The sequence below is a fragment of the Cygnus olor genome, chromosome 1 (genome assembly GCF_009769625.2).
Source record: "Cygnus olor isolate bCygOlo1 chromosome 1, bCygOlo1.pri.v2, whole genome shotgun sequence".
Lineage (NCBI taxonomy): Eukaryota > Metazoa > Chordata > Aves > Anseriformes > Anatidae > Cygnus > Cygnus olor.
In genome coordinates this window covers 193,132,519-193,154,473 of record NC_049169.1, presented here as the reverse complement: position 1 = coordinate 193,154,473, position 21,955 = coordinate 193,132,519, and the positions used below count along the sequence as shown (strand labels likewise).

Genomic DNA, 21,955 nt, shown 5'->3' with positions numbered 1-21,955 from the left:
TTAGAAGATACAAACTCAGCATGGCCAAAGTCGCTGCACTGCATCACGGCAGTGATTACAGTGTGCAGTTAATGCTGTTGTAGCCCAGTGGTCTCCCCAGCGTCCAGGTCACATGCGTCAGGATAGTAACAGATTGTTTTGTGATTGCCCCAGTTTTAGAGGTCTGTGGTGATCCATGGCCGTGCAGTGATCAAGAAATGGAGCAATCTGCTGTTATGGCCTTCAAATTTCTCTGGGCTTTTACCTATGTATATATAGGGCAAGGAACCAGGTACCCAGGCAGGGTTTAGAAGTGACCACTGTGGATGCTTTTCTATGCTGCATGGTTCCTTAGCTGAATTAATGGTGGCAACACGTAAACAGCCTCCAACACTGAATTTCTGCTAAGGGATTGTGGCCCACAAAGACATTTCCATAGTAGAAAGTATCATAAGAAGGAGATGATGGAAGGAGAGGTTTTCTGAGGCTACACCTAACAGTGAAACATTCCTGCAATACTTCAGAACCTGCCTCTACGTTTGAGGAAAAAATACTGCTTCCTGGCTCCCAAACTGTTTAATTCAATCTAGGATATTTTTGTCACACTAAAGCAAACGAACTACATAACTTTCTCCGTTTGCATTACACAAAGCCCCATTTTTCTGCCCTTATACTGAGGTGTATCCTGGGCCCAGTTACTACAGGGAGTAAATTTTCTTAAGTAAAGGGAATAGTTCCTCTCACATACAATCTCTCTCTTTTCTAGTTTTCTGCCTTTTAGCACTTTAATAGTAGGTTGAATATACTATTCAGACTTGCCTATGAAGTTCTTCTCTTGGGTGGATTCAGATCCAGCTAATAGGAACTACATTTTGGTGTCTGAAAGGAGAAATATACCTGGCATACTGAAAATATTTGAAATCGGTTTGTGCAGTCCTCACATTGCTCATGTAATGCCACATATCTTTGCTTATTAAACACACAGTATGTCACAAAATTGCTGCTGCTTACCACTGATGTTCATGTAATATTGATGAAATACAAATTCCTAAGCTACACATTTACAGTTATTTTATGAGTGTATTAATTAGGTATGTAGGAAAGATGTGACTAGAGCAGAGGACTACCAAGGTCAATGTCAAAAAAAAAAAACATTTGCCAAGGGCTAGCACAGCTATAGCCTAAGAGAAAATTGAAGTTGCCAGTATTTTATGATGTAAATTCAAACAAAGGGTGACATTAGTGACAAGCATTTTATCTGGAACTGACTATTACTATGGATTATGTGAAGTCATTTAAAATACCACCAGGAACTATAGTTTTACATAATGATTGCTAAAGTCTGAATCCACACAGAGCCAAATAGAAAAATGTGACCTTAATTTCCCAATCACATAATGTTCACTATTATCGTGATAATATGGTTTACACAGGGAATGTAAGATCCACTTTCAGGACAGTTTTTCATTCTTTTCAATGACACTCACCAACCAAAATGGTATTTTGGTATTTTTCTTGCAGTGTGTAAACTCAGTATCAGCTTAATATGGTGCTTATTCATGCATAATGCTTGGTTCATGCTTAGGTTCATGCTGAAAGACCATGCAGAATATGCACTGTTTATTCAAAGGGCAAGATATGTGTTTCCTCTGGAACGTATTTCCATATTCTCACTAAAATGTATATAGCCTCTGAGTAACTATGCATTCTTAGCACAGAGAAAACAAATAATTCAGGCTGTGCACCTGAAATTGCATATAAAGTTACCACAGTATGTTAGAGGATATATTTATTTATTGAAGTCAAAAGCATAGTTTATACCTTGCATTATCCCACAGTCATTTGCATTGTACAGGTTCAACTTTTGTTCACACTTTTATTTTAATATACACTGCAATAAGGTCTTTCATTTAGCACAAAGTAGAATTTATATATATTCTTGGGTATTTTTATCTTTATAATTTGTAAAGGTTGATAAATCTTGTGAAATGTGTAAGTCAAATTACAGTATAAATAGAATGCATCTCCAGAAGGATTTCTGCTCATATATTTAAATTTAAATGGGCTAATGCTATTTATGCATTTTTGATAAAAAATGTGTTGTTCCATCATTAGATTACATGTTGTTTTTCAGAGTATATTCTGTATACTTCTCCTTTACAGTTCTACTTCTTTCATTATAGGAAGCCCCATATGTTATGTTCAAGAAAAACCATGATACGTTTGAAGGGAATGACAAGTTTGAAGGATACTGTGTAGATCTGGCGTCAGAAATTGCAAAACATATTGGTATCAAGTACAAAATTGCCATTGTTCCTGATGGAAAATATGGAGCAAGGGATCCAGAGACAAAAATCTGGAATGGGATGGTGGGAGAACTTGTTTATGGGGTAAGCATATCAATTTTTGAAGCAGGTTTTAATTTATTGTAGCATTAGTCATAAAATAGGAAGTATATGTGATTTTATTAAACCTTGGAGTCACAGAAAAGAAACAGAATTCTGTTTCATATCTCTGTGCTCTCATTTATTTTCAAGAGAAAATCAAATATCTTCATGCAAATTCTGCTGTTTATTCAACTAGTACCTCGTGACATTAGAACATCCAGAGTTTCCACATCCTTTAAAAATTTGTTATCATTAGAAATAATAGAGGACCATTGAGACCATCTATTCCTAATACATTCTAAAACTTAGTTGGGAAGAATATCAGTCATTTGTTCATTTTCGTGGAATGGGGACAGATCTTTGAGAAAATATAGACTTTTAGACTAGTCTGAAAAATGGAGAATCCATCATCATATTAAGATATATAATAAACAGAGTAGCATATAATCAAGGAAACCTGACACTTCAGCAACTAAAACCATATATTATACAGTGATCTGGAGAAGGATTCTTCAGAAGAGGATAATAATTAAGAATTCTGTTGACAAAATTGTAATAGTGAAAATAGTTCCAAAAAGCCCAAAGAAATACTCGTAGTGTTTGGTGTCACCAAAAGTAGCAAAAGCTCAGAGCTGTGCTTGCTCATTACTTCGGCTGCTGATACCTGTACTGAGAACAGATCAGAATTTTTAGAGAAACTTTTGATGACAGACTAAAAAATTTTTTGAAATTGTTTAGGCGAGAATTTTTCCACCAATAAACATGTCGCATGCTTCAACCTATACGAAAAACAACAGCATACCATTTGGTCCACCCACAGTTACAGTTTTGGTTAGAGCCTTACAATTCCAGTGGTGGATAGGGCCATGTGTGGCAAAAGCCTGGTGGTTTTCCTAGTAACATCTTTTCTGTTCCTTTCTGTCAAGTAAAACTGATAAATTTGGTCAAAGTCTTCTCTGTTAGCATCATTTCAGGGATCTCATCAACGTGAAATAGACTGTGCTGTAAGAGTATGGGAACAATGCCCCAGAGTTTGTTGATTCCCTTCCACATGGGAATGGGAAGGTTATACCAGCCTCACAAAACCTTATGTGTCCTTGGAAGTTCTTGAAGGAGCCAACCTCACAAGAGAAAAACTGAGTAATCACTAAGCATGTTTATCTGCTTTAGTGGCTTAGATACGAGCTCAACTCTCAGAATGTTAAAAATCAAGGGATTTTTTTTGTTTGTTCTGTTTGGTTTTCTGACATTTTATCAAAATGTCAGCAACTTCTTATCTGGCTTTTAATTCCAGTAGCCATCACATACATGTGATGGCTATGCAGTTTTACATCAGTAGCTTCTTTTAAAACATGAGAAATTTTACAAATTGTGAGAAAATTCGCTTGCCCAAATACCATAGAGTTTTAAAAGCAGAGTTTTGTTGGCCTATCATCTGGTTAAAAATTATATAGGAAACTTGAAATTACACTTTAGTTTTATGCTTGTTTTTGGAAGGGTTGTTGTTGTTGTTCTTTCTTTCTTTTACTTGTCTTGAAAAATTTACCTCATGAAACCCAAACATCCCTAGTACTAGACTGAAATACAAAGTGCAGCTGGAAAGCTCACACAGAGGTTCATGCCAGTACTGACTGGAATGTGACCTGCTGATGTTGACATAGATGAAAGCAAGGAAGCTCACAGTTATAAGCAACTTGTTGCAAATGAAATTCCCAAAAAGGACATCCCACTATACACGATCAACACTTCATTTTTTGTAATGGAAAAGAATGAGGCTCTTTAGAGGCTTGATGGCCAAGTAACAAGCTCCTGCACAACTGTCTGTTTAGGAAGGCTGCAGTCTGATTTTGGTTTTGGAGTTGAGCTCTGGGAATGAGCCACGGCAAAACTCGCAGGATGCTTTTTTACTAAAAGAACTAAGAGCACTCTGCACCCAGTATATTTGCTGTACCATTCAAAAGCTTATTTAGGCTACGTCTATCCTAGTATATCAGTGGTACCGGGGAATTCCTCCGGGCACTGGAACTCTTGCCTAATCTGCTAAATTATTACAATGGTCCCTTGTGTATTTTTGGCCCATAATTACTCTCCAAAAAAATTTCTGGGACCAGTTGGACACTATCATGGGGCAAAGACTATAAGCAGCTTGAATGCAGACACCTTAGTTTGGAGGTTAATGAATTTTCTTGGTGGAGATGCAGCCTGTCCCATGCCAGTTGGCCCTAGGGCCAGGAGCTCCCTCAGTCATGTTTACCTCACTTTTACAGGTGTAGCTTTAAAGCAAATCATTCTTCAGGTTAACAAAGAAAAGTTTGTGACTTAAGGTTTCCACAGGGAAATCAAGAAGACCGTCCTCCCTGCAACTTTCTTGAGTCCTTGCCAGATGATTTACACAGCAGCAGGTCTCCTGGACTGTTACACTTAGAAAAAGCAGGAAAATCTGCCTGTCTTTCCTGCAAAGCTCTGCTGTAAGGGAATGTTCATCTTCTCTGTTAGATCCCCAAAGCATAATCACAAATAGTCTGAGTAGTTGGCTGTGCTTCAAGCAAGGCTTTTTATAAGCAGCCAGGATTGAGAGAATTTGCAACCAAATTAGCAAGGTATCGAGACAACCTGTTTGGGAAACGTTTTACGGATACTAATTCCCAACCAAATTAAAGGATAAATAGACGGTTTCAGGCCATCCAGGGAGAGCAGACTTTTCCTGTGCCACACAAGACACTCCGTTCCTCTCCTGCTCTTTCCACCATGCCACAATGCCTTGGTGCCACTAATGCCATGTAGCCCTACTTGCGTTACTGAGGGTGGACGCATGTGCGAATTTAATCCCATGTTACCTCGACACCCGTATGCACATAAGGTTGTGGCAGGGATTATTTTATTTATTTATTACTATTTTTTTCCCAACGCTATATTAAAAGCTATCAGTAAATCTTGTTCATTTGTCCCTGATGTATCTGAATGCCGTCCATAGTCCCTCGTGGGACTATGTAGCCCTTGATAACTAGCTTACTCAGAAAGAAATGCTGGCTGGGGTTGAAATGCCATTAACCATGTGTAACAGGTGTTTCCAAATGCACTAACAGTCAGCCCCAATTAAATATTCATTCTCCTGACACAAAATGCTACTCTTTCACTGCTTAACACAAAAGGTCAGAATTCAGTTCTGTTTAAAATCTGAGAAGCTACGTGCTTTTGAAGTTGAAATTACTTGCTGCTTTTCTCAGACAGCTTTGCTACCTTCATACAGCTTGCACCAAGCAGATTTTATTCACAAGGTTGCAGTAATGTGTTCTGGAAAAGTGAAAATCTCTACCATCAAACTTAATCTAGTCCCATTGTATAGAATCGAAAGGGTGCAGAATCTATCTGTACTTGTAGTGGTGTAGCCTTGATTGAAATGCTATTACAGATGCAGTTGTTTCAAGTGTGAAGTATCATTAGTCTTTGTCAAAACAAATTTCACTGGGAACCAAATCATGAATAGTTTGCTCAACTATTATATTGTTAATCATTTAAATTTGTAATTATATGTTGTACATTAACTGGGCAAAGCAGAAACACTGATATTTGTAATGCACGGCTATTGTCACTATTTAGCTTTCAACAAGGAGTTTATGCAAACCTTAACATGTTGCACAGTAGTCCTACAAAAATAGTAAATAGTATGATCAGATTGAGTAGGCTGCATTTTTTCCAAGTATTAGGCATCTAATTGTGATCTATCTGCGTACTGTCCCCTTACATTCATTGACATGAAAAAGATTTATCTACATTATGACAATCTGACATTTCTACTGTAGTGAAATGGAATAAGTTCCTATTTCTTCTCTTTAACTCCTTAGGGTTGCATAGATGGCTTGTTCCGATGTAGTTCTAGTTCTGCATGTGCTCTGCAGGCATTTTAATTTGGTAAGATGCAGCTCATCCAATGTTTCGCATACAGCATGCAGAGTGCTAATTAGGTCTTTAAATTAATCTCCACAGCTACCACCAAAATGATGCCATCACTTTTCCACCTTACATCGTAAAAACTAATGACCTTCAGGGATCCCTGTTTTAAGGCCAGTCACAATCTGCAGACATACACACACGTACACAAAATCAAGTCTTAGCCAACACTTTTGAAGCCCAGTAACCAAGGTGAACATTTACACCAAGCATTAATAAAGAAACCACTATGTGACAAACACAGCAAAGATTAGCAGTTGTAGATCCCAGTTTCCCTGAGCCATTTCATTTCAAGGACTCCACATTAGGCATTCACAACAACTAAAATTTAGGGATATAAAATAACTGACTCTTAAGGACAGAAACCATCATTCTAGAAAAAGGAAGTGATGAGTGAGATGAAATACAAAAATATGCTGCAGTGCCAGTAAACGAAACCATCATACAGTCCTTAGACTACAGGCACCGTAATCTACTTACACCTGTCAGAACATTTTAAAATATATTTTAGATGTTATTTCTTTTTCATAGTTTTTACTGATAACATATAATCTATTTCAGTCAGACTCATGAAATTATAAGACATCAAGAAGTAAAATTTTTTAAAATGCCCTATATTACAAAATTTACATTAAAATTCAGAGAATTAATGATATTATTATAATGTTTACCCAAGCTATTAGCATCAGAAATGTCTGATATGCTTGCAAAATTATGATTTTAATTGTACTGTTTAAATTGTGATATGTTTACATAATATTATGGTAAGTGTTTGCATCACAACTATTTCAGAATGAGAGATATGACCTGATGATTAATATATAATAATTTAAATATAAATTTGCATTTGGGGGCTATTGCATTGGAATGAGTCACTTCTTTTGAATTATTCAAAATTATACAGCTACCAATACAGATTTTTAAAAACTACATTACATTAGTTTTAAATTAAATTCCATAAAATATATATACCTCTGTATAACTTAGTATAAAAATAACAAGAACGTATTACTTTAAGTGCATTTATCTGTTTTAAAGTTTTGAGATGAGAAAAATCCTATATTGCAGTTTCTCTTTTTCTTTATCACGCAAGCTATTTATGTAACACTTGGATTAGACAAACTATTTAAGCACATCCTTAATTTTCAGCATGTTTTAATCTTATTGAAATTGATGGGATTTAAATATATCCTTGTGTATTTTACTGAGTATGAATGTCCTTAAGAACTTACTAAAAGGCAAACATGCTTAAATGCTTTGATAAACTATGGAATATGTACTGTATCTGAAGATGCTATTCAGTAAGATGAATTTGGGCCAACAGAGTATTTAGAAAAGAAAATGAAGACAGTTATATTATGAAGATTTATGAATAGCTCCCTTGTGCCTGTGAAGACAACTGGGCCTGGGATGGGGGGATATACAGGCAGATTATCTCATATATTAAGGCCTGAAGGCAGGTTTTGAGTCCACCTTATTTACAACAAAAACAAAGTATTTTAAAATATACCCAGTTACCCTCTTTAGCCCATCAGCTAAGATGTCCAGAGTAGCCAGAGAGAGAGGGCTCTGCTTTGAGAGTCCGCCTGGGATAATGAATAGGAAAAAGGTTTCAGCAGCTTCTGCGTCTCTGCTCCCCTCTTACCAGTGCATATTCTGTCCCAGTTGCTCTTACAATTCCCAGCTTATGCACTGCTATAATGACAGCTTTAGCATGCAGGGCAAGGCAAGGCAAGGAGCAAACCTTGGTGTCATATGAAGTGCCTGAGCAAAAAAAGACACATTAGCACAGCTGCAATACCTTTATAGTTAAAGTAGACATCATTGTTAGCAGCCCTAATCACCATCATCATCGGTAATGATCCATTCAAGACTGGCATTTCATTATAAACATGTTTAGAAACAATTTTTTTCTCTTTCTCTGATGGAAATGGATTCAATACAATTTCCATCCTTTACCTGCATAATTTTGCACATCTATTTTCTGTATACTTGCCTTTTTGCACTGTTTAAAACGTGATTCATTCTTACAGAACTATCTTTCCCCCAAGATATTTTGTGTAGTTTTATGGCATTGTGGTATTAATTAATCACCTTTGCTGCTTCACGGAATTTCAAATTTACTTGAGACTACGAGCTGTTTTGCCCATAAAAAATGATTGTACCTTATGAAAATACAGTAATAAATAACTTTTTCTGGGATCTTATAAAATAATCTCTATACATCATTGACAATAAGGCCATTCTTATTTTGCATTCTTACTTTAATTCCTTTACATTAAATATAAATTAATACCTAAAATGATCTACCTACAGTACTGCTCTCCTAATCAAACTAAGTATTTCTGTAATTTTGTAAAATAGAACTCTGCAATGTGTATATGTCTTACCAAAAGCGTATTGACTGTAATAGAAAGAAACAGAAACATGGTGTGAAGAACATAAGCCACAGTGTCCTGATGTTGATAACGTACTTTTGGAATTAGCTGCTTAGCTGAGTATGAGTCAACTCCAATTAATATATACATCTATATTTCTTTTTTCTTTATAGAAAGCAGAGATTGCTGTTGCGCCTCTGACCATCACTTTGGTACGAGAAGAGGTCATTGATTTTTCTAAGCCTTTTATGAGTTTGGGGATATCCATTATGATCAAAAAGCCCCAGAAATCTAAACCAGGAGTGTTTTCCTTCTTGGACCCTTTGGCGTATGAGATCTGGATGTGCATAGTCTTTGCCTACATTGGTGTCAGTGTGGTCCTGTTCCTAGTTAGCAGGTTTAGCCCATACGAGTGGCACACAGAAGAACCAGAGGATGGGAAAGAAGGACCCAGTGACCAACCTCCCAATGAGTTTGGCATATTCAACAGCCTCTGGTTTTCCCTGGGTGCCTTTATGCAACAAGGATGTGATATTTCCCCAAGGTTTGTGTCAAATCTTTTTACATTTGCATTTTATCTTCAACACTGAAGCATAAAATCTTCCTTTTTATTTTCCTGGCAGTGTTTTGAGGTTCATTCTTTAGGAAGTCTTTTCATTTTTCTTTTTTTTCATAGCTGTGATAAGGGCAACAGAGAATCTGTTTTGAATTTCAGACATTATTATTTTACATATGTCAACGTGCATAAATCACAAACAGCTCTCAGAAACAGCAGGTACACACAGGGGCAATTCCACTGAGTCGACTTCAGAGGAATTATGTTGTTGCTAAATTAGTTCCATTGTATTGCAATTATAAAATGCACGGTATTATGCTGAGTATTTGCCTTGCATGAATGAATGTCCCATTTCTGTTCCCTATTAAGTTCTGCAGCACTGCTTCCAGGATATCACTGTCTACAAGAGAGACAATATTTGGTCGTCTGTTTCTGAGAAACCACGTTGTATTGCCAAGCTAGACCTTACAGAGTGGGTTACCTCAGATGTAATATGTGACCCCAGTCCTGAATTTCTCAACCTTTTTAGATGTTCTGGAACTTTAGTGTGGAGTAACTACAACTTCTTATTTTGACATGATGACCCAATCTTTCAAACTTGTATTAACAGTGAGATTTTGACAGCATTCAGCATTGGCCTAACTCTGCTGTTATTGAAGTTAGCAATAAAATTGCTGATGATTAATACTAGGTTAATATGTTACCCTTCAACAGCCTTCTCATCAAATTACCAGTGTTAAAATGGAAAATATATTTTTTACTTAACATAAATATGTTTCCACTAAATACTTGCTTCTTAAATAACAAAAAAGTGAAAAAGTCAATTTTTTATAGTAGCTTGTAGGATGTTTGATAAGTTTGTGATAACTGAACATATGCTGTATGGGTGACAGGAACATTTTAATCCTAGAGCCAATATAACCCATGTGCTAAGGCTTTTTTTTTTTTTTTTTTTTTTTTTATAACGAGGAAACAGAAAGCTACTGATTTGCAACTACCATGCTTTACTTTTGTCTCCCAAAAGTGATTATCTACCCAGGATTTTTGACAAAATTTTTGCCATGTTAATAATTTCCTGAAATAATAAGAACATTGGGATTACTGTTCAACAGAATTCATACTTCTGTATATGCGTGATGTGCTAGTACAGTGGACTCTGTACCATAGGCATTGAGATTCGAGAGAAAACGCATATATTAGAATTCAAAAAGCAAATAGTCTCCCTCCCATTGACTGTTACGTAATGACATGTTCTGTAATAACATTGCCTTCTCTCTTTGTGGCTTAAGAGACAGGAAAATGTGCATTATCTTATTCATGTTTAGATCCCTCTCAGGTCGCATTGTTGGAGGTGTCTGGTGGTTCTTCACGCTCATCATTATTTCATCCTATACTGCTAACCTCGCTGCTTTCTTGACTGTTGAGCGAATGGTCTCGCCCATAGAAAGTGCAGAAGACCTTGCCAAACAAACTGAAATTGCTTACGGGACACTGGACTCAGGGTCAACCAAAGAGTTCTTCAGAGTAAGTTGACATGTCCACTAGAACAGCTCTCCCTACTGACCACTCTGATAAGATGCTTGGAAGGGTGAAATGTTATTTTGCAATTATATATAAAATGCTTTGTAACTCTTGCAATACTTTATCTACATTTTTACCCCCTGACACCATTTGTTGGAGTTTCCTGTTATTTTAATTTGTGGAAAGCTTATTGATCCTGTCACAAAGGGGAGAAGAGCTGCCCCAAGGGATACTGGAGCCAGTGATAATTAAAGCAGCATTGCACTATTGATTCATTTGAAGCTACAGCACTGAAATGATGTGCAGCATTGAAACTATGATGATAACATGCAGTCTTGCAGGTTTTGCTTCTACTTATGGATTTGGCTGTGTGCATTTTGCTTTAGGGTCTTGAGTGGTGGATAGGAAATGCATTTTTTAATTTGCTGACTTTCAAATGAATAATAAAGAGAAAATATATCTTGGGGGAATGTGGTTGTAACATTAGGAAATAGGCTAAATAACCATTTATATGTCTGTGCTGTCTCTATTGATTACTTCATTTTCATCTGCTTTCCTGTGCTTGTGTGGTTGTATGTAATCCTCTTCCTTTGCCAGCTGGAAAAAAAGGAGCCTGGTCATCACAAAGAGTACATCATAAACAACCGGTCCTGCTTTATTTCATGTCTCTAGCAGATGAAAGTTAAGATTAGGTGACTGAAGGTGTTGAGTTTAGTGTTTGAACATGGCTCTGAATAAATGTTGTAAGCCAGTAATTCTTCCTTGGAAATTAAATTGTTCGTTATTATTTATCTGAAAGCTACAGGTTAAGGCATTTTTAGAGGAAAGGAAGATGGAGTGATAATTTCTTCTTATTGTCTTATTGAAAGGGAACTGTTCTGTGTCCCACATAGCTTGAATGTTTTCAGCTTGGCCAAACTGAAGTCACTCAGTCATTAACCAAATTATGAGTGGGATTTGTGAACTACAGATAGTACCAATTCCAGGGCAGCTGCTGAGTGTCCCCCAAAAGGTCTGTAGTGAAGTAACTGTTTTATTGCAAGTGATAGCCCCAGAGGGAACTCGAAGATATTTTCTTGCATGCTTTTAGCTATAAAATGATGATGCTTTATAAGACACAAATGGCATTTAATGAACACACAATAGTTCAGCCTTCACATAATGAAGCTGTCCAGGGAGTTTAATCTAAGTTAGTTGTCTAGATTTCTTCTGTAGACATTGCAGAAAGAAAAGCACCCTAACACATTCTGTATGGGACAAGTGTATTGTGATGAAATAAGTCACCCTTTAAAGCATATTCCTCTTTATATCAATTCTAGAAGAATTCCACATAAATGTCTAGGATGCTTGGTACTTCATTTTTAAAGGATGTGTTTCAGCGACAGATGTCTACACCTGTCTTCTATAGCCAGCGTGTTGCTATACACCTAAATGTGAAGTTATAGGTGTTTTCTCAGAGCATTGTTTTTTTTCACTCAGGTAGTAGGAACTTAGCTTTTGGTCCTCAAAGCCTTGATTTCACATCATATGCCTGCCAAAGTATTCTGTACTATTTTTCTACATCTATGCTTAGACAATAGAGTCTTCTTTAGCTCAATTTGTGCAAATACAGGCATTTAATTCTGGGAATTTCAGTTTTAGTATATCACAAGTTGAGACAGTAACTGCAGCATATTCATTTGAATAGTTCTTTCCACCAGAATGAAGCTATGATGATAGTTAAAACCATGACACTGGGAACCAAGCAAGTTTATTTAATTTTTGATGTTTTAACCTCTTGCATTTTCAAGAGTATCCAGTACTTCCAGTTTTTAACGTAATGGTGCAAAAATGAATTCCCAAGGAAGTACAACAGAATAAAAAAATGGATTTGTTTTCTTAAGAGTGTCAAAAAATTTTTACAAGCCATTGTTTTGAAGTAAAGAGGTCAGGTCTTTTGACATAAGAACTGTCTTGGTCAAAAAAAAAAAAAATAGATTCTTTTTAATCCTGTAAACACAGATACTTTTTTGTATGAATCAATATTTCATGTAAGTGGCAAGATCTCTCCTTAAAAAGAAAAATATTCTTTGTCCATCTATGACAGACATTATTTCACTCTAATCTTATAGTGTTAAGAGAAAGAAGTAAAATCGATGTTTATATTTTTGCCTTTTTTTCAAAATATAAAAGGAAACATTAAAAAAGTAACCCCAAACACTTCCAAGTTGCAGATGCAGAATTTGATGCTTAATCAAGATTTAGATTTATGATCTTTTTTTTTTTTTTAAATGGCATAACTGAAGCCCTGTCATCAATTGGTTTCTAATCTCTGCAGAAGTACTGTGATTGCTAATGCTATTGTATGCAGTATTTCTAAAAAATATTTTGTACAAAAAAGGGACAAAGATAAAATATCACTGATGGATGATACTGTTTGCATAATGTATACATTCAGACCTCGCCTCAAACAATAGTACAAGAAGGCTTGTTTCCCAATTCTAACAGGTTTCCCAATTCTAACAATTTTTTTTTTTGGTGTGTTTGGAAGCAAACATCATCAGTTTTAGAATTAGAGTCATGGGTAACTTTTCCATCAGTGATTACTCTCTGGATGAGTCTGATCCGTCAGGACATTTTCTTATCACTTGATCATTTCTGATCAAAATGTTAGAAAATCAGAACAGCTATTCATTCAGCTTTAAATCCAGACTGAAAACAGAAAAAGAAAAAGTCATTTTAAAGACATCATTAAGAAAAATAAGACTTTGATTCTACTGGCTATTTACTCTATGTTTTGGAAACAGCAAGAGTTGAAAAAAGCAGCTTGAACAAGAGGAAAAAGCTTAGCTTTAGCAGTCTTACTCAGAAAAAGCCCTAAAAGAAAATCATTCTGGCCTGACTGACTGCAGGGGAAAGCTACAAAGCTTTCTTAGTATGATAATAAGGAATATCTGTTGGTTCGCTCTTCAGTTTTCACTCTCGGTTGACATGTGTACATTGAATGTTAACAAATGAAAGCTTGGGAGAAGAACGTTCTCACAGAGCAGATGACTTGTCAGACTTTCCATATTTTTTGTCTCTTGATAAGCAAAGGAAAATAAATCCTGAAAAAATGAATTTAAATGCAACTTTTTAATTGGTTTAGGGTGTAATTTCTTATTCCTAATAGTGCTATTTTTATGAGTTGCATGGGTTTAGTTTTGAAGGATAGTGACCTATTATATGTTTATCTCATTATAAGAATTTTAAGATGTAAGTGATTGAAAGTGAAGGTAGACAAAGGCAAGTAAATACTCTGAAATTAAGCCTGATTCATTACTGTTCTCTTCCATTTTTTTCTTTCTGTAAGTTTAAATCCATGAAATTATATTAGTATAGAGCAAAAGGAACACATGGGTGTCTTGGCTTAAGCTCTGCTCTTAGTCACTATTATGTAAATGAAAAGTAGATGTGTCTGCAGTGGAAAGAGAGGGTGACAAGTCAGGATGTGATTATGGACATACACAACCGTTATTCATTTAAGTTTTATTGTGTTTGACAGGTAAAATGATGCATACAGACAAGCTATAAAAAAGAAAGGATAATTTGTGTGGTATTTTTATTGAACAATTCTGTTTAAACGTCTCTTACTTTCGAGTTGGACGTACTTCACTAACAGACCAGTTTCTAAGTAATAATACAATCAGTCAGTAATTGCTAAAAGGAAGTGCCTCAGGGAAATTACTCTTACCTATGCAAAGGTTTGGTTCCAGGCTTTTTTAAGCCACTCTAAATTTAAATAACACCTAGATGATAGGATTTTATATTTGTTTAAATATTCCAAGATCCTTTGTTTTGGGGCCTTATAATAAAAAATAATATTTTCCTGAAGTGCTCAGCATAGCATAGGAATGAGCTCACAGACCAGTTCTTACTTTGCTTAAAATTCGTGTTGACTCAGAGAAAAGCTGACTTGAGTCATGGGTAAAAACAGTCTTTTTTACACCATGCATAAGAGAAGATAAGTGCCATCTCTCATTAAATAAAAACACTGGATAACGTTCAGCTGACACACTGCTGCTTTGCATATCACTGTTGCTGGATGAAGCAAAGGAGTTGCTGAATGAACATAACTAGCATGGGAAGTTTCTCATCTTGACAGTAGTTTCACCACTGAGGTTTCCCATTTTGAATTCTTCCCTTCCTAATGATTTTTTTATTTGTTTTTATTTTTGCTTAAGTTTTATTTTTGCTAAAGCCTTTATTTGTGATTCCACCACACATTCCAAGTCAGGAAAACCTCCAACTAAGCCATGAATTCTTGCACATTTCTTACCCAGTCTTGCATATTTCTTACTCAATTACTTTCAAGATCAGTCTTTGAAATAAACCCACTGATACTGCTGTTCTAAAAACATACCTAATATTTTTTTAAGATAAAATACTCCCAGCATTATGTTTCCTTTAATAGCATATTTCATCCAGTTTGATGTTTACATCTTTTATTGTAACCCATGTCTCGAAATGTTGTACAGACTTTCTGAATGTAAGTTGAATCAATTCTGGACTCTGAATTACTGAATAAGTAGAAATCTTGTTTAAGCTATTGCAGTTTTAATGGTGTAAGAAGCAGGTGTTAGAGCTAAGAATTGTCTCAACATTTATCTCAGTGTTTATGGGGGATTATTTTATTTTTTCTCTTTCCCAAGTTTGTTATGGATTTCTATTTTGTGTATAATTCCCTAAAACACACTTTATAACACTGACTGTGTGAACTCTGTGTGAACTGCCTTAATCTGTAACTGATAGAGGTTAACTGGGCCTAAATGTGATATGTGATTTTATAGTATTTATATTTTTTCTTTTTTTTTTTTAATAATCATGAAATTAAAAAAAAAAAATCCTTATCCAAGTCAGACTTTCCCAACCCCACTTGTTTGAAAAATTAAATGCTATTGATTTTATTTTGAATAGTGTCACTCTGAAATGTTGCAACATTCTTTTGTTCTAACTTCTTTTTGATTTTCTCCAGAGATCAAAAATAGCAGTGTATGAAAAGATGTGGACCTACATGAAATCAGCAGAGCCGTCAGTGTTCACTAGGACTACTGCAGAGGGAGTAGCTCGTGTCCGCAAATCCAAGGGCAAGTTTGCCTTCCTGCTGGAGTCCACCATGAATGAATACATTGAGCAACGAAAGCCTTGTGACACCATGAAAGTGGGAGGAAATCTGGATTCGAAAGGCTATGGCGTAGCCACACCGAAGGGTTCTCCATTAAGGTGGGTGGAATAGTATAACAATATAAAATGTGTTGTTATAGTATTCCACCTTCCCTGATGTCCCTGATATAGCTCTTTTTGTTTTGTGTGTGAACATGGTATGTTATTTTTCTTTTCTTCCATTTCATATTTTGTTGATCAACAAAGGTAACAGTTTCTAATCGCAATATGGATTAAGCAGCTATAGTTGGCATATCTTTCAAGGCCATATAAAAACCAAACTGGTTGAACACTAGCTACTTGAAGTCAGCCTCAATAGAATTAACATCACCTATTCTATTTCATCAGCTTTTTTCACCAAATTCAACTCTTTATAGCAGTATTATGCATACATTATCCACATCAGTATCTGCCTACATTTTATGTTTTGTTTATTGATCCTGGCTGCTAATTTCTGAATAAGAAGTTGCTTGTAATATCTTTTTTTCAAATATCATCACTTAAAGGCAATTATTCCTTCATTAAAGCAGCTTCATTAAAGTACTTTTACTAAAGCACCTTCTTATTTAGAAAAAAAAAAAAAAGTTTGTGTTTCTAGCATTATGCATTTCAGTACTGCCTTCAAACTTAGCAGTATTTTTGTTTTCTTGGTATCAGACACAGTCAAGTAGGAGAGTTTTTGATTACCAGAGAGAACATCATTTGCTTTTCATTCAAATTTTGAGGGAAATAGAGGTATAGGCACTAGTCTGTGTTAAAATTGGCAATATTTACCATTGTGGTGTCTTCAAAGACAAACAGAATTGTCTTTTTCCTATGGTAGACTTGCCAATTTTATTCAAAGCATAAGAACAACTCGAAAACTGGGGGGTTGTGGTCCGTGGTGTCTTACAGCGATAGGGTGGATGTGAGCTGGGGAGAGGAAATGAGCATGGAGCAACCAGTACTCCACTGCATAGATTTCACCCATGTTTTCACAAATAAGGGTTGAAACGGGCTCTGATGAAATAGTCACAAGGGAGATGAGGTGCATTGAGGGGAGGAGCTGCAAGTGCAGATGGAGACAGTTCTGTGCAGGAAACAACCAGAGATACCTGTCTACGTCCATTACTGCAGAGAAAGCATCTTTGCCACTATGCAGATAACTAGATTCACTCTTAACTCACTGATTTAACCTGCACATGATACCACAAACCTCAGCAGCCTTAGCTGTCCTGCTGTGATGGGGATGGGAGTATCACCAGACTCATTTCCGTCTGCAACAGAAGAAGGTTTGTATGTGCAGGGCTAGAAAATCAAGTCAATTATTTTGGTGACTGAGTGAATTTTTGGTCCTTAACATCCAGTATCTCTCAGATTTAAAAACTGTCATATTCATGACTGAACAGAGCGGTAAGAGAATATACAGAGATGAGAGAGGGGAAATGTCAACAATAAAAATATTAATTGTAAAGAAAACCATCTCCTGAGCTCACTGGGTTCTTCAAGTAGAAGGCAGCAGATAATAGGAAAGCGTGATTATCATCTAGATATATTTTCAAAGCACACAGACACTTATTTTTTATTATATATTTCTAATATATTGCTATTTCCTTCTCAGTGCTTCAGACAACCTAGAAGTGGAAGGAAGCACTGCAGTTGAGTGGAGCTGCTTTTACTGCAGCTCAGATATTAAAGTGCCCATTGCTGACACAGTCATGCTTTACTGGCCAAAGCCAGGCCAAACTTTTTAGGAATCATTTTAGCTGCTCACACATATATCCTAGCAGTGGGCTGTTTGCTCTAAGCATGCTTTGTGGTGATCTTTATTCCCTCTCATTATTTTCTGCAGGGTATTTAACACCACCAATAACAGACAGCCTGTTATACTAAGCATTAGCAGCCAGTGGTTTTGTGTCACATTTAGGTTTATTTCAGGTTTGGTTGGCTGGCAAGATAAAAATACATAGGAATAATAGGTCCTAGACATCTAAACAAGAAGTTAGATTTAGAAGGAAGAGGGCCTAGTAAGACAGTTGAATAAGAACAAAATAAAGAAAATAAAAGCCATTATTGTAAGGATCAAGTATGAAATCCTGGTTCCATCCCAGCTGAAGACAAAGATCCCATATGTTTCAGTGAGGCCACAGTGTGGTCTAAGTTGGGGTCAGCAATTAACACGAGGCCAATGTGATTAACAGCATTTAGTTTTCACCTTCTACCTTCAAACATATTTCAAAAAGGGTGAATCTTACCCAACCTGAAAATCAGACCAAATCTTCTTTCACGCTGTCTCGACTGGCTGTCAATATCCATGCCTTTCCCGAGCCTTTCTTTCACTTGTGCTAAGCTGCTTGTTCTCCTGCTGCACCCAATTCCCTCTCCAGCCCCAGCGACAAACCTCAAACAACACGTCAGTGCTGCTCACCCATTAAAAAACATTAAGCAACAAACTTAATGTTCTGGACAAAAAGAAAGAATAAGCAACACCTCACGTTCCTACCACCTCATTCATGTATGTCAATAGACACTAGTGCTCAGTGAAGAAGGGACAAGCTTCCTACCCACGTGCTTTTGAAGGGAAAAGATTCAGCTGTAATTTTTAACTGCATGCTTCAGTATTTTCTGAACTCTTTGAAACTGCAGTGTGCTGGTTTTTCTATGTTGACTGCATCTCACATGGTGGTGTGAGTGCTACTGGTCAGATGACTTATGTAACTGCTGCCTGCACAGATAATTGCAAATATTGAACATGCAGTTTGAAATTCATGAAGGGCAGACTAGCTAAGATCATTACATAAATTAGTCAAAAGACATAATTTGCTTTGGGAGTTGTAAATTTTATGTTTTATTTAATAATCATAATTTCCTATTTGAGTTATGTGTAAACTACAGGTTACTTGCTGTAGTTCAGGAATAATTGCAAGTAACATATAAATGTTAAACATTCACACTCTATTCTTGGGCTGTTCAGGACTAGGGGAAAATATCAATTTTTTTCAAATGAATTATTCATAGCAAATTATTTACTAAGCTCTTTGAATACCTATTTCACTTGAGGTATTCTGTTCTTAATCATCCTCCTACCTACAATGATTATAAATCAGGAGTTTCTTCACTGAAAATGCAGTAACACCTGCATAAAATTAATGTGAGTGTATGGAGAATCAAACTGTATGTTTTCACAGATGTAGCACAGACAGAAAGTGGGGGAGACTTAGTCAGATTTTTTTCCTGTAGCACAGGACTGGTGATGGTACCCTGCCATCACATCACTGTTCCCATGTTCATTACAGAGCACACACCCATCACTTCGCTCATGCAGATGAAATCCACCTGTCAGAGTGATCCAGGGATGGGTCTCTCTGTTGCTCATGACCCTACACATGAGCACGATAGTGGATTTTAATTTGAAACTCTTCGTTATTGGGTTCCATGCCACACTCCTGCAGTGTTCAACCAGTAGCTATTGGCTAATTTGGTTTTTTCTCAGTGCTGGTGGAGTAGTAGGATTCATGCATATCACTGGATGGAAGAGAATGGGAAATGCCTGATGTGTGTTTCTTTTATGCCCGCTGGGCAGTACCACTCTACACATCAGGTGTGTCTCCTTCCTTCCCTCCTTTTCAGTGATATCCATTTCTAGATAATTTGATAAAAGACTAACATTTAAAAAGGAATGTGTGATTGAGAGCAAAGACTCTGGTCACAACAAAAATTGAGTTTCTCTCATAGCACTACCCAGCTGTCCCTACTGTTTTCTCTTCCCACCACGGTAGGTATCTGTCCAAAACTACTGTGTAGTAATCAACGTGAAATAATGAGTTTTTTTCTTCAAAGGTGGTGTATTGAAAGGCGATTAAGAGAGTGCCACTTCTCTGCTTAGCAAGACCTGTCTTTGTAAATGTGGTGTCATTGGAAGACGGCCTCATGGCCACTGTGGACCACCCCTGGCTTGTCTGCCTTGCCACTTGCAGTAGTCTGTGTTTTTAGAGGGCGGTACCTGGAGATCTTGTACTATGCAAATCCTGCGCCTTGCATGCCTGTACATTTCTGTTTTGGATATGTAGGCATCATAGACAAGCCTGAATAGCGATGAATACAAAAGTTCTTCACTCTTAAGAGGTAATGAAAAATGAATTAGGGGCAATATTGTCTTAAAGGTACACTAAAAGCTTTTTCTACTTTTTTGTACCATGAAGCTGTTTGATGCAAAGATGACAGGTTAAGCTAAAACATCAGGAGTTGTCATTGTTGCCACGACTGTTTTAACCGAGGGCATTGTGCTGGCCTGGTCTGCAGCCCACAGTGTGCAGTGTGAGTTAGTGAAAGCTGGTCGGGTTTTGAGTGTCTGGTGAGACGCTTTGAGTCCTGCTAGGTGAGAGTGGCATAATTAAAAACTGTCGCGTGAATAAATGTGCTGATGTATTTTAGAGATTGGTGCTGGTCCTTCACCAACCTGATGAAATCCAGAGTGGCATTAAGTTCCTGCTTTTGCAATTACAGGAAGTGGTTATAGAAATGAATCTAGGATTCTATATTTCATTATTCAAGTCCTTATTCTTTTAATGTAGCAAAAGAATAATTCCACTTTGACTTTAGAAGGAATTGTTCATGAAGGAATTGTTCATGTTCTAGAGAGGAAGGAGAAAAAGGCCACACAGCGATAGCTGATGACATGAGCTGACTCCTTACACCAGCTAAAGTGCCAGTTCTTCCTCCACTGAAGCAGGTGATGTGGATATAATTTTCTGTTTGTTCTAGCAACTGGTGTGAAGTGCAGAAGTGCAATGTGAGTAAAGCTGTGGACTTCGGTTTCTATCCCTCACAAGGAAGGAGCTCCCTGGAGAGAGCTTGGAGTGCAAAAGGCATCCTCAGGGTGCCCTGTCAATATATTATGCAGTTACCTATTTGATACAATTGTGCAGTACTTGAAAGAGCTTTAAGAGAAGGCTCTGTGGTGGAGGGACCTTTTTCTTGAAGAAGGCCATGAGTTTATGTGAATAAGGTAAAAAAGATCTGTTATGATGGGGGTATCTGTGGGCTTTACAACCTACTGTCTTGATCTCAGTGACTTTAGCTAGTCCTATTTTTTTCAGGTAAATCTCTAAAATTGCAGTTCTTAGTTTCCATGTGGTACTAAAGCTGACAGTGTCGTCCTTTGCTTTTCACGTATATATCCAGTCTGGTCCCTTGGTGAGAAATGTGTGATTCAAGGAAAACTTTGGTAATGCATGCACATTAATATGAAATACTGATAGACCTTGCATAGGATGGGATATTCCTTATTCTTTGTTTTGGACATTTTTCATTGACGTGAAACAATCTTAGGAAAATAAGAATAAATCTGATAGTATAATATCTTCTGACGGGAGCGTTAAACTTTTTATCAAATTCTGACCTTGATGTTTTCAGAGACTGGAGTATGAGGATCTTATTGTAGAAAGATTTCCCAGATCATCATTCACTGTCAAAACTGTTTATTGTTAATATGCTATGACGAGATAGAGCCCAGTTCTCTTTCACTAGAGTTTTTCAGAGGTTTTGTACTGTGGAATCCATGAATCTTGACAAAAAATAGAGTTTTCTCAGGAGTGGAGGTTCCGTGTGCAAGTTGTGTTGTAAGCAAATGCTTATTTTATGTCCACACTTTGATGCACCCTATATTGTTCAAAGGACTTCATAAATTTATTTTTAAACTAATATTACTGATGGAGCTATTCTACCATGTGTCTTTCTACATATCTCTGTTCCTGTTCCTAGAAAGATACAGAAATAGGCAGAGGTAACGTACACTTGGGTCACTGATGTCAGGTCTGTGCCCTGCGTGCATTGGAATTGTTCTGGTGATTCAGAGAGGAAAACAGGTATTTCTTCTTCTGGCTAGCCATCCATCCAGCTGGCAACACTGGTGTCCAAGCACCTACCCAGGTCATACTGGAGACGTATGTCTGTTACAGTGACGAAAGATACAGAAGAAGCAAGTTCAATTCTTTTTCATTTGTTTCTCGTATTCTGCCAGA

The 21,955-nt window shown here is 36.7% G+C and overlaps 1 protein-coding gene across 7 annotated transcripts in view; it reads left to right on the top strand.

The window, feature by feature from the left end:
* GRIA4 (glutamate ionotropic receptor AMPA type subunit 4) overlaps nt 1-21,955 on the top strand; it is a 225,517-nt gene that overhangs the window by 167,164 nt on the left and 36,398 nt on the right. For all 7 annotated transcript variants that reach the window (XM_040544140.1, XM_040544136.1, XM_040544137.1 and 4 more), the window contains exons 10-13: nt 2,163-2,369; nt 8,869-9,239; nt 10,577-10,775; nt 15,766-16,013. In XM_040544140.1, the coding sequence (XP_040400074.1) occupies nt 2,163-2,369; nt 8,869-9,239; nt 10,577-10,775; nt 15,766-16,013 (1,025 nt within the window). The remainder of the gene's footprint in view (nt 1-2,162; nt 2,370-8,868; nt 9,240-10,576; nt 10,776-15,765; nt 16,014-21,955) is intronic.